General features: G+C 44.6%; 5 protein-coding genes across 5 annotated transcripts; 3 read left to right on the top strand and 2 right to left on the bottom strand.

Moving 5' to 3' along the window:
- Positions 1 to 92: 92 nt before the first annotated feature.
- On the bottom strand, positions 93 to 2,078 carry PVX_114725 (hypothetical protein, conserved; the record flags this gene model as incomplete). Its single annotated transcript, XM_001616283.1, has 2 exons — positions 93 to 1,402; positions 1,607 to 2,078. The coding sequence occupies 2 exons, from the start codon at positions 2,076 to 2,078 to the stop codon at positions 93 to 95; spliced, it is 1,782 nt and encodes a 593-aa protein (XP_001616333.1).
- A 941-nt stretch (positions 2,079 to 3,019) lies between these two features.
- On the top strand, positions 3,020 to 5,436 carry PVX_114730 (hypothetical protein, conserved; the record flags this gene model as incomplete). Its single annotated transcript, XM_001616284.1, has 1 exon — positions 3,020 to 5,436. The coding sequence occupies exon 1, from the start codon at positions 3,556 to 3,558 to the stop codon at positions 5,434 to 5,436; it is 1,881 nt and encodes a 626-aa protein (XP_001616334.1). The 5' UTR covers positions 3,020 to 3,555.
- A 1,000-nt stretch (positions 5,437 to 6,436) lies between these two features.
- On the top strand, positions 6,437 to 9,961 carry PVX_114735 (DNA replication licensing factor MCM6, putative; the record flags this gene model as incomplete). The annotated part of the gene is made up of 1 exon (XM_001616285.1): positions 6,437 to 9,961. Exon 1 carries the CDS (start codon positions 7,127 to 7,129, stop codon positions 9,959 to 9,961), a length of 2,835 nt encoding a protein of 944 aa, XP_001616335.1. The 5' UTR covers positions 6,437 to 7,126.
- A 601-nt stretch (positions 9,962 to 10,562) lies between these two features.
- On the bottom strand, positions 10,563 to 13,547 carry PVX_114740 (hypothetical protein, conserved; the record flags this gene model as incomplete). Its single annotated transcript, XM_001616286.1, has 1 exon — positions 10,563 to 13,547. One exon carries the CDS (start codon positions 13,545 to 13,547, stop codon positions 10,563 to 10,565), a length of 2,985 nt encoding a protein of 994 aa, XP_001616336.1.
- Positions 13,548 to 14,476: 929 nt separating this feature from the next.
- On the top strand, positions 14,477 to 16,697 carry PVX_114745 (hypothetical protein, conserved; the record flags this gene model as incomplete). Its single annotated transcript, XM_001616287.1, has 1 exon — positions 14,477 to 16,697. The coding sequence occupies exon 1, from the start codon at positions 15,144 to 15,146 to the stop codon at positions 16,695 to 16,697; it is 1,554 nt and encodes a 517-aa protein (XP_001616337.1). The 5' UTR covers positions 14,477 to 15,143.
- Positions 16,698 to 20,463: the final 3,766 nt, after the last annotated feature.

Below are 20,463 nucleotides of genomic sequence, written 5' to 3'. Positions count from 1 at the left end.
TGGCGAGGCTGTCCACGTGGGTCCCCCTTGCACGTACACATCTACCTGCACAGCATGCATGCGCCTTCAGCCCGCTGGCAGCCGCGCCCCGCTCAGAAGAAGGAGAAGAAGTCGTGTTTGTTCTTCTTGCTCTCCTTGCTCTTCTTGGTCTTCTTATTTTTCTGCACGAGCTTGTTCACGTTTTGCCCCAAATTGCCATTTTTATTCCTGAGGATGTGGTCGAAGTCGAAGACGCGGTCGAGGTCGAATTTTTGCGAAGCCATGAAAACAATTTTCTGGTCGTGGTAGCTCTTGATGTAGCTGCTCACGTTTTGCAGTAGGTGGTCGTACGTGAGTGCGTTGGGGTTAAGCGGCACACCGAGGGGCAACCCCTGAGCCGCCTCGCTTGCCCCCAAAACGTGAATCATCGCCGTGACGAGTGCCCCTCCGGGGGCATGTTTCCCCGTGTCAATTTCGCGCGAAAACTCCATATCTTTGCACCCACTGAATTGGCTAACATCGCACACCACGTGGAAGGGGTTTTTCACCTCCTTCCATTTTTTAGACTTCAGTTTGTATTTATAAGCCAAATCGATACAACTACCCGCATTGCAGCAGTCCATCACGGCAATCAATTTAACCCCATCGTTTAGAGGCTGAACCAAGAACCTGTGCAATTCGTCATCGATGATCTGTCCCTCCGTTTTATGATCACAAGGAAGAATGGTCTCATTATACCCATCATCTTCCAAATACGTGTAGTCCTTTTGTTGGGACCCATGTCCAGAGTATAGGAAGAAAAAAACATCCCCAGGCTGATTATCCTTCGTGAGCCAATTTAGGGCAGATAAAATATTCTTTCTCGTAGGCCTATAATTAGGGTTACTTTCGTTGTCTATCAATCTAACCATACTTGTTGGAGAGTCGTGAAAATTATATTTTGAAATTAGCAGGTTCATCATTCTAAGGGTGTCGTTTGTGCAGCCACTTAATTCTTCCCTAGAACCGTAATAGTTTATTCCGATGAGAAGTGCCTTTTTTTTGTTTCCATGTGAGCGGTGCAGGATTCTGTCTGAGTAGGGCGACGCTGCACCGATGTTATATATGCCGCTTTGGTAGGGAACTTGGTTTGTTTGGTTGTCCCCTCCGTAAAAATTATCCACTGGGTGAGGTTTACATAAGTTATATTTCTCGCTGGGGTTACTTACCCTCGTGTTGATGTGCATACCTGCATGGTGTGCAGAGTGACTGGCCAGAACGGTTCCACTATTCAGCTGGCTGGGCGCAGAAAGGGGGATTTTCCCGCCTGCACAGGGTAATTCCTTTTGGTGGTCCACTGGGGTGTAGTGGTAGTGACTATTCGTCATGCCCGTCGCGGGGGTCATGGGCACATACGCGGTTGACGCGTACATGTGTGATTCCGCTCCAGGGGGGGGGTGCATGTTGTCCTTTCGAGGGGCATCCCTTTGAACGTGCCCATTTGGGGAGTGTGCAAAATGTCCTTCCCACTGGTTTGAAGAAGCACTCTGCTGTGTCCACTGGTTTGTAGGAGCACCCTGCCCTGCCCAATGATTCCCCTGTGGAGGCACCACTAGGGGAAGTGAATTAACTCTGCGCGCGTATTCACTTCGGAACGCTCGAAGAACTTCCTGTTCAGTGCGGTGCATCGAAATGGCGTCTCTTATCTCCTGGTCCGTCTTATGCTGATATATTTCTTTAACGTTAAAAAAAGTTACGTCCATTTGGTCCCGTACTATATTTAGAGATAACTCCAAAGTGCAGCTCCTTAATATGTCAATTAGCTTCACCTTTTGCTTCACCGTTTTTTCCTTTCTTATAAAATCTAACGTAAAAAAGGTGTAGGCAACTTTGGTATTAAATAATGAGCTAAGCCACACTTCGATCGAGAGGATTTCGTTTTTTTCATCCGCTACGTGCTCTACTGGTATGAGGAAATTTTCATTAAAAAAATAGTACCCATCTTCCTGCATTGCCGTTTTGTACTTTTTGTTCTTCCAGTACACTTTTACGTAGTACTTTCCCGTCTCGTCTTCCTTCAGCCCCGTCAGTTCGAACACCTTCAGGTAGATCTTCTCCATCTCGGCGATTGGGCGGCTAAAGTTAAGAGGCGCGTCCGCTTGACTCGCAAAAAAGAAAAAAAGAAAAAAATAAAAAAAAATATAAAGTTCCGCTTCGGATGGAAAATTCCTCAACGATGGTAACCCCCCAGACAAGTGCTACTCACGTGGGCGTGCAAACATATGTTGCCAAATCGCCGCGTCTTGCACGTTTCTGTCAGTTAACCAAGTTCATATCTCACTTTGCCGAAAAAATTGCGCAATCTGGTAGGATAACACTACGTTGTGTTGCCTGACCAGTTGCAAAAAAAATAGGGGTAAATAAGCTTGTGGAAGGGATGTGGAAAAAAAAAAAATTCCAAAATTGAGCAAAAAAAAAAAAAGCGGAAAATTGGATAAAAAAAAAACAATGTGGAAAAAGGGAAAAACATAAAGGGGAACAAAACAGAGCGAAACGAAGCAATACGAAAAAAAAAAAAAAAAAAAAATATTCCCCCTGACAAGGCAAAAAAAACATTTGCATGGTGAGCATACGTAGCTGTCCTCACCCCCGCGAACGAACAACAAATTGACAGTTGAAGAAGTAGAAATAGGACGCAAGCAGTGTCATGGAAAAAGGAAAAACGTGCAACTATACCCAGGGGGGGAAATCACAACAGATGGTGTATACTGCCAAAAACAGACACACAGGTTAAGTATACTTTGCTGCGTTCGTGAGTAGGCCTTCTCCCTGAGGGTGGAAAAAAAAGAGCAAACGGGTAAAGGGGCAAACGAGCGAACGGTGCCTTTCCCATCCTCTCTCTGCCATGTCACCACGCACTTTTTAAAACACCAGACTTGCAATTTTAGCCACTCTGAATGGAAAATTATTCGCACCCTTTACACGTCACCGGGTGGAAAGACGAGGAAAGAAATTAACGCGAACAGCGAACGTTATGTCAAAGTAGAGGGGAATTCTACACGTATGAAAAAAAAAAAAAAAAAAAAATACCTTTTTTTCGTCCTTTTTCCGCTCGTAAAAAATATGCTAGCACCTTTTGGGATTTTCCAACAGAATTGGCAAACCATATGCATCTCTAGCGCGGGCGAATGCACGTCATTCCCTTTTGCAACTCATCTTAGCACATAAATAAATGAAGCTTTGCAATGATCTGCCAAGAGAAGGGGAAAAAATAAGTATTATTATACATACGGAAGGTGCCCACCCCGGTAGGGAGCATTTTCCACTTTATCCCCCCCTCTGAATGAAGCTACGCGTTCGTAAATTGTTGCCTTCGAAAGGGCCTTTTTCCCCTTTTGGAAAAGCGTTAAGCGGCGTGTTGATCGATTCATCGCTTCGCAGTTTCGCATTTGTTGTTTTTTTCCTTTTTGTTTTCTTCTTTTTTGTGTTTTCTTTTGCGTTCGTCCCGCTCAGCCCCTGGAATGACTCCCCCCCTTCCCTCATGTGACTTGCGCCGACCGGTAGCACGCCCTCCCCGACGAAGAGAAGAATGACAGGATGAGTGCCAACATTAAGGACCTCATCAAGCAGGAGAAGGAGAGAAGGAAGTTGCTTAGGGAGGAAAGGAAAAAAGCGGAAAGGGTGAAGCAACCAGTAGGGGGGGAAGATCCCCCGATTGGGAAAGACCTCCCGGGGAACTATTACACAGAGAGCGAGCAACAGGACAGGCTCTTTTTAAAAATTCAAAATAACTCCGAACATGGTAGCGTTACGCAAAAGTACAACGATGTAGAAGAACAGTTGGGTGAGGTTGGCCAGGGGAGAAAACCATCCGGCGACAGGGCCAACAGTGAACAAGTGACTAGGCAAAAAACAAGTGACAGTAAAATCGATAAAAGGGTGCACTTCGCCGAACCAACTGCTCCACTAAACAGGCTAAATAAAAACAACAATTTTAGGGATGCCTTTTTGGACTATAGCAATGAGGAGCAAAGCGAAAATTCAGAAGGAGCTTCCAAAAAGGGGGGGGGTGAAAAAAATGTTCAGGTCGACCTGCCTGCAGATTTTTTCGACTCCATAGTGACCTTAAATCATAGTAGCAGTGAAAAGAACAGCAAGAGGGGTACCCCTCCTATGGAAGGATCCCCTGGTGGGAAGAGAAAAGCAGATCAAAGTGAGCCCTCTTCCGAAGGGGAAGCAGTCAATAGGGTACCTCTCCACTATGGGTTTAGCGAAGAGAATGAAATATCAAATGACAGGTGTGCCTCATCGAAGGAGATAGACGATGGAACCCCTCCCATAGGGAAGCAAAGTGAAAACCAATTTGACTTAAAAAACGAACCAAATGTTGAAGTGATCGAAACGTACGAAATTACGGAGGACATTCTTGGAAGTGCAGAGCTGGTGGAAAATGAAAAATTTCACAGGCAAATAAAAAAAAAAAGGAAGTTGCTCCAGGAGGGGGAGTACCATTTGGATGATGAAGAAAACGATGAGGGGGGTACCTCCAAAGGAGGGGAAAGAACCCACAGAAGGGACATATCAAGAGGAAATGTAGATCAATCCGATGGAGAGGGAGAACAAGGAGACCCCATTATGAACCTATTCACTACCAATTTAGAAGATTTGACAAACTACAAACTGCTAGACACGGCTTACTACGAAGAATTGGACTACTTACACAAAATTTTGGTGGAAAAAAAAAAATACATTTTAGGAGACAAATATGATGAGGAGAAGGAAGAAAGTGAAGAGAGAGAGGTAGAAGTACTTGAAGAATTGAACCAATTTCGAAAAAAAAAAAAAAAAATGGAAAAGGGAAGAGACGATGAAGAGGGGAATGATCATGACAGCCATTTTAACATTGACGAAATTTACGACCTGTTAAAGTTAAAAAGGGGCATGAAGGAAGCTGATGGGAAAATTGCACACATATTTGGAAACACGCCAAGTAGGAAGCGAGCGGATGAGAACCGGGACGAGGGGAAAAAGACAAACGAATATGAAAATTTGCCCAGGGGATTTTTCGACGATAAAGAAAAGGACATTCTCGTGAGAGAAAATATTTCGCTGTCTAAGATAAACCAAAAGATTGGGGAAATTAAAAAACAGAAAAAGAACATTTTGCTGGAGTTTAAAACGATGGAAAAGGTGTACGAGGAGAAGAAGAACAGCTACATCGATTACCTGTATGATGATAAGTTTGACGACAAGGAACAAATTTTGAATGAAATTGTGAGGAAGTCGACCAGCCGGGGGGCCGCAGAAATGGACGGCCTGAACTGTGCACAAAGGAAAGAGGAGCAGAAAGAAGGGAAAAAAGGAAGGAAGAAAGGAAGGAAGAAGGAAAAGAAGCAAGAAAAGAGAAATGCCAATACTTTCCAGCTTGATGACGAGCATGGGGACATTTTCCACTGGAGGAAGAAAAGCCTTTTTTAAACCCCCACATGATTGGGGGACAGAAAGGGGTTCACCAGGTGCACTCCACGCTTGGTTACCACACCTATCCTGTTTGCCAATGTGGAGGTGTGTTTTTCCCGCGATGCGTAACGTTTGTTGACATGTTCATTTTATTTTTCTCTTTTTCACTGCCCGCGTTTCCATTAAGTGCCGCCAACCATAAGGCGTACGAAGCGGTCACGTGTCTTCTCTTTAATCGGGGTGCTCACGCCGCACAAGGACGACGCGCGCACCTGTGTTACGTGCACCCCTCCACAGAACATGCACGTGTGGAGGTCTCCCCCAAATGACTTTCTGCCCATCCCATGCGATGCATGTAAGAGTCAGCGTTTGCGAAAGCGAGTTGGGCATTCATCCCGAAGGAACCGACCGTGCGCATAATCTCAAGGAGTTTTTTTTTGTCGAATTTTTTCCACCTTCTTAAGAATTATAGCGCGCATAGCGCTTCCTTTGCCGCCCATTCTGCTTCCCCACTGGAGATTGACGGGCAGCCAAATGGGAGTATGGGTGAGCAAACGAACAAGAAGGCGCGCCAAGCAGCGTGCCCCTTTGGGCGTCCTTTTCCCCCGTGCGGGCATATGTGCGCACGTGCATGCCTTTGGCACTCCAATAAGCACTCCCCTGTGCACTCCCTTGCGTTTGCATTTTTTTTTGTCTTTTTCAAGCCCCAACTTTTTCAACTATGAACATTTTAATTAGCAAGTGCGGTTAAGCGATTCAGCCAAGTGACTCTCAGTTGGTGCCCGGACCCTTTGGCAAAGTCAATCGTTCGACTTAGCCAAAAAGGCAGCTGCGAAAGGCTTCATAGTGACTGCATAAGTGATTGGCGCAAAGTGTGTACACGGAGTGGTGTAGCTCTTTCCTTTGGGCCCTCTCTCTATCGCTCTTTTTTTTTTTTTTTTTTTTTTTAAATTTTAGTTAGCCGCGCGGAAAAAAAAAAAAAAAAAAACTTTCCTGCTCGCTTCACCTGCGTACTTATGCGCAAAAAAAGGAAGAAAAGTGGAATGGCCCAGTATTCGCTTAAAGCGCACTGGCATGTTCACCTAGCGTAGCTTCGAAGGAGGATCTTAAGTTGAACAATCGCATGCGCATATGTGTACGTATGCGTGTACACAATTGCGCTTCGTCGGAAATTGGACCTTCGACGTTCGCGTGGAAAAATACGCACCCGGGGGAGAGTAAACTTGGAGGCGCGCATCTCTTCGGGGAGGAAAAAAAAAAAAAAAAAATACACATATGTACATATGTACATACGTTCACATACATGTACATGCGTATGCATATTCTGAGGGAGGGCAAAACTGCCAAGGGAAAAACCCAATTGTGACAAGGTAAAAATTGTTGCGCGCGTAAATTGGCTCGAAAGAGGGAGCGCGGAGGAAAAGTTCGCCTATTTGAAGAAGGCCAAGCAAATCGCAGCTCAGCAGGAAAACAGAGAAACCAAAGCGTACTTCACACAATACGGGGAAGATACTGCAAAGTTACACCGAGGGGGGAGGAAGCCAATCTGACATCCCTCCGCACATCGTGTGTATTCGCAGTGCACACGTAACGGTGTAGCTGGCCCGTTCGCACAGGAACTCACACACGTGGGGGGAAGACCCAGCGGTAAAAAGCGCTACACAGAAGTGAACCCCCTCACACCCGCTACGAAAACAGGGCAACCAAAATGTCAGGCATGTTCAACGAAAGCGAACTGTCGGGGCTGGACGCCCACAGCGTGTTCGGAAACAACGAAGCGTCTAGCTATCAAAAGAAGAAAAGAAAATATGATGAGAATTCCAACCTGGGCACAAATGACGTAATGCAAGAGGAGGAAGAAGGAGAAGCGGAAGAAGATGATGAAGAGGATGATGAGGAAGATGATGAACCATCCTACGTTCAAGATGAAAATATGGCAAAGGTATTTGAAAAATTTTTAAAAACATTTTCCGAAAGAAAAAGTGATGAAGAAAATGAAGATGATGAAGATGGGGATAATGACAGTGTGTGGAAAGACAATTTAAATTTGAATTTCCCTAGCTCTCTCGAAATAGCCAAGGATGCTCATTACGTGTTACTACTTTTTTCAATTTTGCAAAACTCATACTCCAGGAATAAAGTCCTCGTGGTGGATATGAAACACGTGCTGATGTGGGAACCAACAGATAAGAACCGATTCGACATAGGCAGTCAGCTGTACATTTACATAAAGAGGCACTTCCTCAGAATTTTGGACATTTTCGAACAGAAGGTACAAGCCCTAGCAGAGTCTATTAACCCGATCAAGACAAAAGAAGTAGGGAAGTTATGTCTCCGATTTTATAATAAAAAAAATCCCATCCATTCGTTGCGAAGCTTAAGGTGTGAAATGCTTGGCGAGATGATTAGCGTTAGAGGACAAGTAACCCGAACGTCCGACGTACGGCCAGAGTTAACATTAGCCGCCTTCAAATGTAACGAGTGTGGAAATATCATCAACGGAGTTAAGCAGCAATTTAGGTATACCCAACCGAGTAAGTGCCCCTCCTCCAGCTGCAGCAATATGTACGATTGGTCTCTCGTTCTGGAGCAATCCTACTTTGTCGATTGGCAAAAAATTCGCTTGCAAGAAATTGCACAGGAAAGCCCTCCAGGGTCCATGCCTCGGAACATGGATGTGATTCTTCGCAATGATATCGTCGACTCGGTGCATGCAGGGGATAGAATCATCGTAACGGGGTGCCTCATTGTTGTGCCGGACATCCCCACGTTGATGAAACCGGGAGATATTCCTCGTAGTGTGGCAAGGCAAATTTTAAAAAAAAACGAAAATTCGCTAGTTTCGCAGGGGCTAACAGGGATAAAGGGAGTGGGAGTGCAAGACTTAAATCACAAGCTGTGCATATATGCATGCCAAATTGAAAAGTTAAATAACTCGAAGAAGGAAAACTCCTTCGATGAGCAGACCCAGGTGGATATCAATTGCGAGGAAATCCTAAACTGCGATGATTTGAAATGGCTGAGAGATATTGCCATGCACCCCAACACCATCGACATTTTGGCCGAATGTATAGCCCCCAAAATATGGGGAAACATCGAAATAAAGAAAGGCGCTTTGTTGATGATGACGGGAGGGGTGCAGAAAATCACTTCGAACTGCAAATTGAGAGGAGACATAAATATGTGTATTGTAGGTGACCCAGGAACGGCCAAAAGTGAAATATTAAAATACGTAGAAAGTTTTGCCCCAAGAGCTATTTTCACCTCTGGAAAGGGATCCACTGCTGCGGGGTTGACAGCGGCAGTGCATAGGGACCCTGACCAGGGAGACACAGTCCTAGAAGCAGGTGCATTGATGTACGCCGACCAAGGCATCTGCTGCATTGACGAATTTGACAAAATGGACGAAAAGGATAGAGTGGCCATTCACGAAGCTATGGAGCAGCAAACCATTTCGATAACCAAGGCGGGTATCCAGGCAACCCTAAATGCAAGAGCATCCGTGTTAGCAGCATGTAACCCTAAGTATGGAAGATACGACACGCTAAAAACGTTTGCTCAGAATGTAAACATCCCCGCACCGTTGCTCTCCAGATTTGATCTCTTCTACACAATGCTGGACAGCATCGACATTGACAAAGACACCAGCATTGCCAACCACTTGGTTTCTATGCACTGTGGAGAGGAAGCCGAAAAACACATCAGAGCAAACGCAGGAAAGTTAGATACGGTCAAAATGGAGGTCTATCTAGAGCTAAGCAAAAGAGTGAAGCCACTACTAACAGATGAAGCGAAATACAAATTGATACACTACTATGTTTCCTTCCGAAATATTGAATACTCCCCAGGTGCCCAGAGATCCATGAGGATGACTGTCCGTCAGTTAGAGTCCCTCATCCGATTGAGTGAAGCTGTGGCCAAGCTAAAGTTCTCCCACTTTGTAGATATAAAACATGTAGAAATAGCTTGCTCCATTTTTAAAGCCTCCATGAAAAAGATTTCAAACGAAAAGGAAATAAATCTGGATGAAGAATTTGACAAAGTTAGCAACTCCCTTTTGAATAGCAAAACGAGCAAAATTATTCAGCCGGAAGATGGCGAAAATAAGCCAGTGGAGAGTAAAAAGGTCATGACCATAAAGGCTAGCGAATATCAGTACATTTCTGCCATCATTTTTGAAATCATTAAAGAATACGAATTTAACAATAATAGTGAGAGTATTACGCAGGATCAGCTCATTGAGACTTACCTGCAAGTGTATGCCAAAGCTGAATCGAGTGAACATGTGGATGAGTGGATTTACAAGTTGAAGAAAATTATCCACCGATTGATAAACCAAGATATGAAGTTGCTGTCCGAGATTAATGAGGCGGACCCGGATAATGCCATCCTGCGAATTCACCCCAACTACGCCGGCCCCATCCTGGAGGGCACCGTGTCCAACAAGAACACCTACGGCTACAACACCTTCAAGAACTACCAGACGGAGGAGAAGATCCCCGAGGACGACGTGGACTTCCAGGAGGACATCGACAATTTTTGAGCCCTCGCGCCAGCGTCTGCGCGGTGAAGTGTGCATATGCACATCCGTATGGATGTGCGGAGGTGCACATTTTTTTTTTTTACCGTCAGAGGTGCGCTACATGGGCGCGGCGCACCTCTCTAGAAAAATATGCACTCGCGGGAAGTTAATGGCACTCCCCCCGCATCATCACCATCACCGCAAGCACCGCCGCTTCTCCCCATTATGTACCTCGAAACCTAAACTACACAGACGCAGTTGAGGAGTTGCTCCTTATTATCCATATGGAAAGGGAAAACCCACGTGGAAAGAATACAACAGCGTGGGTTTGAATGAAGTTCACATATCTGCGGACGGAGAAGGAGAAGCCCCTCTGTTTTGAGTAGACCAACTGGGCCTTCTAACTTTTTCATTTATGAATAAGTTGCGCTGCGGAAAGGTACGAAAAAAAAGCACAAAAAAAAAGGAGGTAGATACAGAAAAAGGGGAAAAATACAAAAAAAGGAGGGAAATACAAAAAAAAGGCAAGTAGCCCAGAACAAATGCGATACGTCCAGAGCACACCCTCTTGGCGCAACTTCAAACCGGCGCTATGCCGCACCTCTCATTTTCAACCCCCCTGCTAGACATTTTTAACTTTCCTCTTTAAAAAGGCCAACTTATTTTTCCCCCTCAACTTGGCAATGCCGCTTAAAAAGTCGGTCCTTCGTCTGCTCTGCCGAATGGTTGAGGCGACCTTTGCCATTTCTTCCCCCCCCAGCGGTTCACTCTTCTGGTTAAGTGGCAAAACATTCACCACCTCAAAAGTAAGGCTGTCTGAAATTAATTTTTTAATGTAGGCCTTTCTATCTAAGTTGCTTTTTAGCTGCCCCCACTCGAAATACGGTATGTTAACAACCGTGTAGCCGAGGTCGCTTAATAACTTGTGCTTGAGCTTCGACAGCGCGGTGTAGGATTTGCTGTTTTTGTAGAAGTGGTGTTCTCCGTTTACCTCAATGATTAATTTGGTTCTTCTTTTGGGGGGGTTTCCATTTGGTGAGTCACCTTCTGGAGGGTGGCCCATCGGGGCGGACTCCCCCTGATGGGGTGGATGTTTATTATAATTGGCACTATGCTGTGTTCCCCCCCCGGGGGTGAGGAATGCCTGACCATCCCTGCGAAGATGCCAATTTCTGGGAATGCGGAAAAACGTTTCGTCTTCTTCCACAAAGTCGACGTCATATGGTCCAAGGGGTACCTCCTCCGACAGGCACAAATTAAAGGTCAAAAGGATGTTCTTAATTTCTTTCTGCAAATCTGACTTAATGTGGTACTCTAGCCCTTTTTCTTTCGCTTTTACGAAAGCCATATATTCTTTGCACTCCTCGTTCAACCGGTCATAGACATTTGGGACGTGTCTCGTTCGAAGGGCCAGCTCGCATATCTTCAGCTGGGTTAGGTACACATTATCTAGAATGATGTCAAATTTTATTAAATTTTTTATAATCAAATTGTATGCATGTGCATTATCTACGGAGAAGTAGCACATGGCTAGCAGCAATTTGGCTAGCTCCTTATAGCCCAGATGATTTATGCTGTCCTCGCTCACCCCGTTGGATACTTCGCAGATAAGTGCTTCTTCGTATACGTCCAACTTGAACAAGCTGTGGAGTATTTTTACCTTTCCGGGGAGGTCCACGCGGGGGCTGAATGTCTGGGGATCTTCCCCGCTGCAGTTTGGGTCACCCCCGCAACAGTTCGCGGTCTGCCTCCACTTGCCACTTCGCACACTTCGACCATTTGGAAGGGGAACCTCGCCGGGATTAAAGCAGGAACTTTCTTGATGGACGTGATTGGCGTGATTGACGTCATCTCCGCGAACGCCGCTAACTCCGCTAACGCCGCGATTTCGACTAACGCAGCTGGGCAGTAAACGCGAAAGTATCAACCGAATGACGGACCCCTCCCTGTAGTTGTGCATCGCATAGGACTGCAAAAGGGTTGACAGGTCCCCCTCATCCAACTGCCCTTGGCTTATCTTCTCCCTAAACAGAGCATCAAACAGGTGGATGGTCTTGGAGGGGAATAACTTATTCTTTGCCAGCAGGAAGAACAGAACTACCAAATTGCCCACCTTGGGCAGGTGGTTCTTATACGTGTTCAGGATGCTTTTGTAGAGCATATGGTGGTCCACTTGCAGGTAGAGGTGGCACTGCATGATGTAAAAAATTTTGCTTGCAGGGGGGGGATAGCTACGTTCCTCAAATTCGCCATATGGGGAATGATCAACATCGTCACGAGATTGCATTTGTACCCCTTCCTGGGCCGCCTCCACGAAGTGGCTCTGCAACCTGCTGGCCACCTCGTTTAGCAGCCCCATGTGCGCAAACTTCAAATCGCTGAGGCTTCTACTGATGCTGAGAAGCGTGTCGAGCAGGTAGTGCCTCTCCTGTGGGGAGCCTAGCTGGGAAAGGTCACTGGGTAATTCATTGGGGGTAGCTCGATTGGGCGGCGAGCCCACCGTTGGGAAAGGAGCAGCCGCAGACGGGGCAATCGCTGAAGGGGCATCGCCCAAGTGCTGATTGACGGAAGAATTTTGGGCGAACCGTATGGAGGAGTCAAAACAGGGGAGCCCCCCTCCCAACTCATCACCCGCTTGAAGCTCAGAGTTGCCACGTTTGACCCGCTTGGCACATGGGTTAACAGCGCCGAGCCTATTTAAAACGTTGGCACTACCATGTGAAGGCAGTCGGGAGGATTTCCCCTCCAAGTGAATATTCCTAATCTGCTCAATCTGCTCAATCTGCTTAATCTGCTCAATCTGCTCAATCTGCTTAATCTGCTCAATCTGCTCAATCTGCTTAATCTGCTCAATCTGCTGATGAATTTTTTTTTTCAACTTGTGTGTGTACGCATAATCCCTGTAGGTTAAAAAAAAGCGGTCAAAATTGTACGTCAATTTATTGCATATATTTTTGATTAGCACCCAATTGAAGCTTTTTAATTTCACAAATTTAGGGTCATTTTTCAACAAATAAATTTTGCTAAAAACGGAAAGAAAATGAACCAAGTCTTCAATTTCGTATTCCTCTTTTTGTATGAAATATGAGCATTTATTTGTGAACGCGGAAACCAGTGCGTTGTCAATAAATTGTAAATTCGTCAGAATGTTCATCGTGTGGATGAGCATTTTGCTTGTGTACAAATAATGTGCCTTTAATTTTATACTGCTAAAAATGTTATGGCAAATTTCATCGTGGAGTGAATCTCCGCATATTTTCTTAAAATGGGGAACAAATTTTGTAAACAAAATTAAAATGAGCAATAAATCTTCAATACGTATGTCGTTGTCTTTATTCACTTGCATACATTTGTTCATTATTTTTTTGAAATCTTCCGAATGTATTTTTTCTACACATAAATATTTTTTCAGCTCCTCCATGGGGATGTTTTCCTCGGCGTGTTTTCCCCTTGATGGGGTACCTATCAACGTGCACGCTGTTGTGTAGGGGAACTTCCCTCTTCTCCTCTCCGTCTGCAAGCCAATTGGCCAGTTGAATATCCCCTGCGCCTTCCTTCCAAGCGGTGCGTAAAAGAGCGCATTCAGTCGTTTTGCCTGCATGGCCATGTTGCCGTGGTAGGAGTGGGATCTACCTGGGGCTGTAATGGCAAGTTGCTCCCCTTGCAGAGATGCCACGAAGGGATGAATCTACATAAATCACGTGGACGCGCATGTTGCTCCTTCCCCCTTGGGAACTCTCCACTCCGTTCTGCTTATCCTGATTCGCTTTGCATGAAACGAGAAATGGTCGCTATTTTGTTCCCCCATGGGATTAATTTCTTAAATATGTGTGTGGGTCCCTTACGGTTGGTACATCTGGGTGGAGAACTGACCGGTTGGAAGTGTACCTAGTTATGGGTGTGCCAATGTGCCCCTATAAAAATATTGACGTACACGGAACGTATGCAGATTCACCCTACGGTGTAGCATCCCCCTGGGTTTCCCTGTCCCGTGGGGAAAAGCCTTCCCAATGAGGGTACACCGGTTGGCCACATAAATGGACGAGCCCACTCCAAAGCGGCGATCCCTCCTGACGGTGTGCTTATGCAAAAGGGGACACCGCCGAAGTGATAAGCCTCCATCACCCCTCAGCAAGCGTCACTCTGGATTTCCCCCACCATAGATCCACCGCAACAGAGTAGAACAAAACGGGGAATTCTCGTTGATGGTGCACTCCCACTTTTAAAAGTGGGAAGTGTTGCACGCTGACTGGTGAGGACTGAACGTTCGAACTTTGCTGCTAAAAATGTGGGCAATCTCGAATGGAAAAATGTATCATTTTGGTTCTTTTTTCGCAACAAAAAAAAAGAAAAGAAATGAAAAAAAAAAAACTGCCTCTAACGCAGCGGCGGAGTATGTAACGGGGGCCCCCCTTTGCTGTGCGCACAACTTGGTATATTATTATTTTTTTTTTTTTTACATTTCTTTGGGCTTTTCAAAGCATCTCCCCTTAGCGACGAGGGAATGGCTTTTTTTTTTCCTTTTCATAAAAGTACGCGAATTTCTGAGTAAGCGGTAGTACGTACATGACATATATGGATGGCCAAGCCGAAGTGCCAAATTGAGAGTTCGCGAAGTTCCTGTCCCTGGAGGAGCACCTCCTCATATACGCATATGCCTGTAATGTAAAAGCATTTTAATCATTGCAATCTTTTATGTATCTGGCGCCTTTTTTTTTTTTTTTCGTGACCCCTTTTTTTTGTGATCATTTCTTTGCAAATTAGCAAGCATAAAATTACGAAAGGAGTGGCTTCTCTTCGGGTCTCTTCCCTTCTCTGCTGTACTGTGCTGTTCTCTTTTTTTTTTTTCCAACGAGAGCGCCCGTCGCAACACAGGGATTACATGCCGCGGCCGCGAGTGGCTACTCCGGAAAGAGCTGGTACGATGCAGAGTTCGAGCTGATGTCAGCTTCGCCCCTCCCCCCGTGAGCAACTGCGAAGGTAGGCCAAGTGAAGCGCGCCGCAGGTTTATTTGCAGTGCCACAGCGTCGGGGGAAGCGGCGTGGGTAACAGCGTGGGTAACAGAGTGGGACTTCAAGAGTCTGCATCGTAGGGAGCACCGCTCAGAGAGCACCATACCGGCAAGATTGCTTCCCTCCCCCCGCGCACACAGACGGAGGTACAAATAACCACAAAGGAGTGAAGCATAAAGGCCGCCCCCACCATGCCCGCATCGCCGAGTCAAATGTACAAAGTGGACTACAAGGAGGATAAGGGGAAGTGCGTAGTGGCAGTGAGTCAAATGCGAGCGGGGTACTGCATCGTGGAGGCCCACCCAGAAATATTCGTCCCCCTAAGTGTGAAGTACATGGCCCCTAGAGTCATCGATACGGAAAATAAAAAAACAGATTACAAAACGGTGAACCTCTGTTTTTACTGCTTTGAAAAATTTAGCAAAAGCTTCTATTGCCCCAACTGCAAATATGTAGTGTACTGTAGTGAGGTGTGTCTAGAACGGGGTTGGAAATTGCATAGAGACGAATGTGAAGTATTTAAGTCAAATATTTTTGATAAGTTCTGCCCATCCATCATCATGCGCATGGTAATTAACAGCTACCTAAGTCACTTTAACTTTTACGAATACTGTGGAAGTGTGGCAGATTTGCCAAAGGAAAAATATGAGTACTTTAAGTACCCAGCATACATAGTAGCAGTAGCACTGATGAGCAAAAAAAAAAAAATTTTTGCCAATTTTGAAGATAATGAAAGTATACTGAGGAATATCATCGAGAAGTTTATAAAAATTTCTAAAAACACTTTGCAGATAATTGATAATGAGTTAGAACCAGCAGGATTGGGATTCTACAAGAAACCAGTGCCCTATTTTAACCACTCATGTTTAAGTAACTGTGTGACTATATTTAAAAACCAAAAGTTGTTCATTCGAACGTTGATGGATGTATATCCTGGAGAAGAGCTAACCATCAGCTACGTCGATATAGCATTTGATAAAAATACGAGACTAGCCATTTGCATGGACCAGTATTTTTTTACCTGCACATGTAAGCTATGTAAAGTGAACGTCGTTTCTGAATGTCAAAATGTTTTTAATACAGAGTTTGTGTGTACCCAATCGGAGAGTTGTAAAAAATATGTTAACCATATGGAGCTAATTTTGATATCCGAATTGGAAAGAAAAAGCTGTTATGTAAATAAAAGTCAATTTAAAAATTCCTATCCTGTTTTGAAAAAAGCAAACGAACAACATGTGTGGAAATGCTCCATTTGTAAAAACGAAGTGCATGATAATGTTATAAAAAGTTTGCTCGAAAAGGAAAAAGAAACTGTCAAAGAGACAGCCCATTTGGAGTCCCTCTTCAATGAAAAATACACCTACGATAATAAGTCCGTTTTACAATCACTTAATAAAATAAAGTCCAAAATTGACTACCTCACCACCTTTTACCATCATACTAGATATTCCCTACAAAAGATGAGAGCAAAAATTCTGTACATTTCTATACAGCTTCAAGAATTTAAGTTAGCATACAACATTGCTAATCAGTACCTCAAATCGATAGAAGTTTCTTATGGGAAATATTCCCCCATTTATGGCTACTATATTTTCCTAACTGGGAAACTTGCCCTCTTCCTGGACCTCAAGTCGGAGGGCCTCAGTTTAATTCACAAGGCCAAAAAGAATATTATTAAAACGTATGGACCGGACTCTCCCATTTATAAAGATCTGGAGAAGTTCCTCTACACCAATAAGTACTGACGTTTTGTGGGGGACCCACATATATAGGGGTACTATCCCCATATATGTGACCAGTTTGTCCCCTTCCCGTGATAAAACGTGTGTATGTGTCACCTACCCGTTGTGTTTTTTTTTCCCATATCCCCTTTTTTTTTTTTTTTTTTTTTTTTTGTTACACTACGGGTTGGGATTTGAATATAAATAAATGCGCACTTTTCTCGCGGAGGGTGGAGATGCGCAGCTGGTGAGTGGTCAGGTCAGTGTAACCCTCCCACCGGTTTGTCATCCCACCCGCGCAACTTTTGTTACCTTTTTTTTTCTTCCTTTTTTTTGTATGCTTGGTTGTTCTCCCCATACACACATGTTTATATATACCCCCACGGGGCCATTTTTTTAAACACGGGAGCAATCGAACATTTGTGTGACTGATACGTTTATCAAATTTTTAGTTCTTCTTTTGAAATGCGCCGATTTTTGTGCCTCTTTGGGTTACTTCCATGGTGCGCAGGGCACACGGGAGAAAGCGGTGGAGATGGAGAGAGGTCAGGGCAGGGCAGGACCTGCGTGCGGCTTCTCTGCTGCTTTTCTGCTCCTTACAGTGACGCTGCCTCCTAACCAGGCTCGCCTCTTCCACATATGAGGTGCCGCCAACAAAACGAATTGTCATATCCTCGCAATGGGTACCTTATAGAGGGGGGAAAAAAAAGGGGCGCCCCCAACTATGTGCATACCAACACAGGGGTGTATAACCTCTCTCGTTCTACCCCGTCCTTACTGAATTTTGAAATGATAGGCGGATGATGAGCGGGAAAGGAGAAGATATGCTACGCATCTACGGTGGTGAATGCAGGTAGGGGGGTGGCAACTCTGCAAGGCATACAACCCCCCAACTAAGCGGTATCTATCTTATGGGGTTGTACATGGCCACTTTGGTAAGAACCAATTTCAGTTGGCTATACGCAGGAGCCCCTCCCAAGGTAGCCACGTACAAAAAAATAACCCAACATACGCTTAAAGTTTGAAGAAAGGGAAGCATTCAACTGGGGTGACCTCAGAAGGGGTTTTCCTGCAGATAAGGTACAAGCTGGCATAAGTGGGATATTCTTTCAATTGATTTCCCATTCTTTTTGCATTCCTCCTTTCGCGATTAAGAAGGGGCATATGTGGCACATGCATTATATACATAAAAAAAACATGCTAATCCTTATGCCTTCTATATTATGCATGCATCTTTACCGCGATTTTAAGGCACCCTTCCTCTCACGTTTTCTTTTTTTTCTTTGTCGCTGCTCAAACAATCAAAAAGGCTAGCCACCTGTGGGAGTCGAACCCACGATCTTTTGATTACGAATCAAACGCATTACCAACTGTGCTAAGGTGGCATAAACAATGTTTATTCATCGTGCCTTCTAAAGTTTATTTAAGCGGTGCCCCCTTGGAGGACTTCCCCACGTGAGCGGAGAAAATTTAACCACCGCTCCCCATTTTATGCCCCTTTCCAGGGTGGGATATTGGAAAAAAAAAAAAAAAAAAAAAAAAAAACAGCTAGTAATAGCTAATAATATGGAACATTCACCAAATGGCATACTCTGGGGTGGCTACCAATGTAGGAACATTTTTAAAACAAAAGTGACGTCACAGGAGGGGGGGGGGGAATCCCTTTTTCACATATTGAAAAATGGCACAGAGGAGGGGATGAGATAAACGGAAGGGTACCCTTGCCGGAATGCCCATAAGAAGTAGTAATATTCCATTTTACTGAATGATAAGCGCGACAAAAGTGCTGCACCCCATTTGGAGGCCACCATTCGCTTCTTACATTTGATGGCCATGAATTTTTTTTTTTTTTTCTTTTTTTTGTGGACCACTCCCGCATGGCAAAAAATATACTCTTTTTAATTTTTAAATTGTTTTATTTTCCCCAAGGGTTAAAGAGCATATGCAGAGTGGGACCCACGGACGGGGTGAATCACTAATGTGCAATTACGTTCCTGGGGAGGTTTGTTCATTCGGGAGTTTCTCCCAATTTGCCTCTCAACTGATGGTGTGCTGTTGTATGTTGGTCCACCGTACCGTACATTTATCAAAAGCGCCTACCTCGCACGAGAGGTAACACCATCCCATGTGTTAAAAGGAACCAAAAAAAAAAAAAAAAAAAAACGAAGACTTCACTACACCCGTGGGAAAAAACATGGTGACACGAAATGGATCCCCCATTTTATGAGTACGTCACTTTGCACGTAATGCCAAAAATGTGAAGTGCATTTATGCTGCGATGAAGCTTTTCCCGATTGGCTCACAGCAACTCCGCCTTTTTTTATAATTTCCCGCGCGTTGTAATATACCCATATGGGTGGATTAAATTTTGGAAGACAGCCCAACAGTGAGTATTCAAGTCGGGAGGCAGTCTCCCTACAGTTCCTTCTCATATAAAATGCACATACGGATGTATACACTTTTTTTTTTTTTTTTTTTTTTTAAATACCATTACGGTGTAGGGACAAATAACAACTGCTTTGGGGAATTATTTCTGATATACTTTATTGCGCTTAGCTGGTTAGCTGTTTGGAACATCATTTGGCAGGAAGGGACCAACGTTTTTTCTGCGCAACACAGTGTGAAAATGTCCACAGTATGGTGTAATGTCAAAAAAAAAAAAAAAATAAAGGGTTACTCCGTTGGGCCTCATCACATGCGTAGTAAGTTGTCCCCCGTGTAAAAGGCAATCATTCGCAGAGTGCGACGCGAATGTGCACATGGGGATACCCACATGTGAGGGTGAACGCGCACTGGCACACATGCAAGGGATAAGCAGGGGGAGATAAACAGTGACGGATAAGCGTACACACGGGGAAACTTGCACATGGAAAAACATACGGAAAACACTGACGGGTAAATCCCCCACACACCCATGCGCGCGCGGAGGGCAGCCTGGGGGACAACCCCCTGTGGGCATATTTATCCCCCAGCAAGGTCCTTTTCCATGCGTACACATAAAACCTTACGGGGAGGGACGCATATGTGACACACCCCCTGGCGGTGAGGAAAGGTTACACCCGAATTGCACAACATACGTGTTTGCTATTTTGCCGTTTGCCAGTTTGTCCCTAAAAAGATTGTACCTGTGTACTACTCTTTCTTTGTTCCTTTTTACACAAATGTGCATGGTAATCCCCTCGTCCCCTTTTTTCTTATTTTCACTTTTTCGTGGAAAATTTCGGAACGTGCTTTAAAAAATAGTAACCCGTTTGTTGGCCGTATTGGCAATTTTTTGGGAACTTTTGCGAATGTATTTGCTTCTTTTTGTTCGCTTCTTTTCTTGAGCTTTGCTAAAATTGAAAAAAAAAAAAAAATCTACCTTTTCTCAGTATAAGCAGTTACATACCATGAAAAAAAAAAAATAAAATAAATAAAAAAATAAATAAAATAATAAAAAAAAAAAAATGGCGAAAGAGTTCACAATAGTGTCACACTGGGGTAAGCGACGAAATGACCATTTTATCGTTTCTTTTTCGTGAAAAGGGGATTCTCGCGGCAGAGTTTATTTGTCCCACCATTCCCGCGTTTTTCCGGTAGGGACATGTACATTTAAGGGTACATTTACGGGTACATTTACAGATACATTTACAGGTACATTTATGCGCACATTTACGGGCACATTTACGCGCACATTTACAGGCACATTTACGCGCACATTTACAGGCACATTTACCCGCGCGCAAAACTGTGCCATCCCAACGAGTACGCTAAACGTGTACGCCGCGCATGTAACACGTGGCACATAAGC

The sequence above is a fragment of the Plasmodium vivax genome, chromosome 11 (assembly GCF_000002415.2).
Source record: "Plasmodium vivax chromosome 11, whole genome shotgun sequence".
Lineage (NCBI taxonomy): Eukaryota > Apicomplexa > Aconoidasida > Haemosporida > Plasmodiidae > Plasmodium > Plasmodium vivax.
Note: the sequence above shows the minus strand (reverse complement) of the source record. Positions and strands in the feature narration are given on the sequence as shown.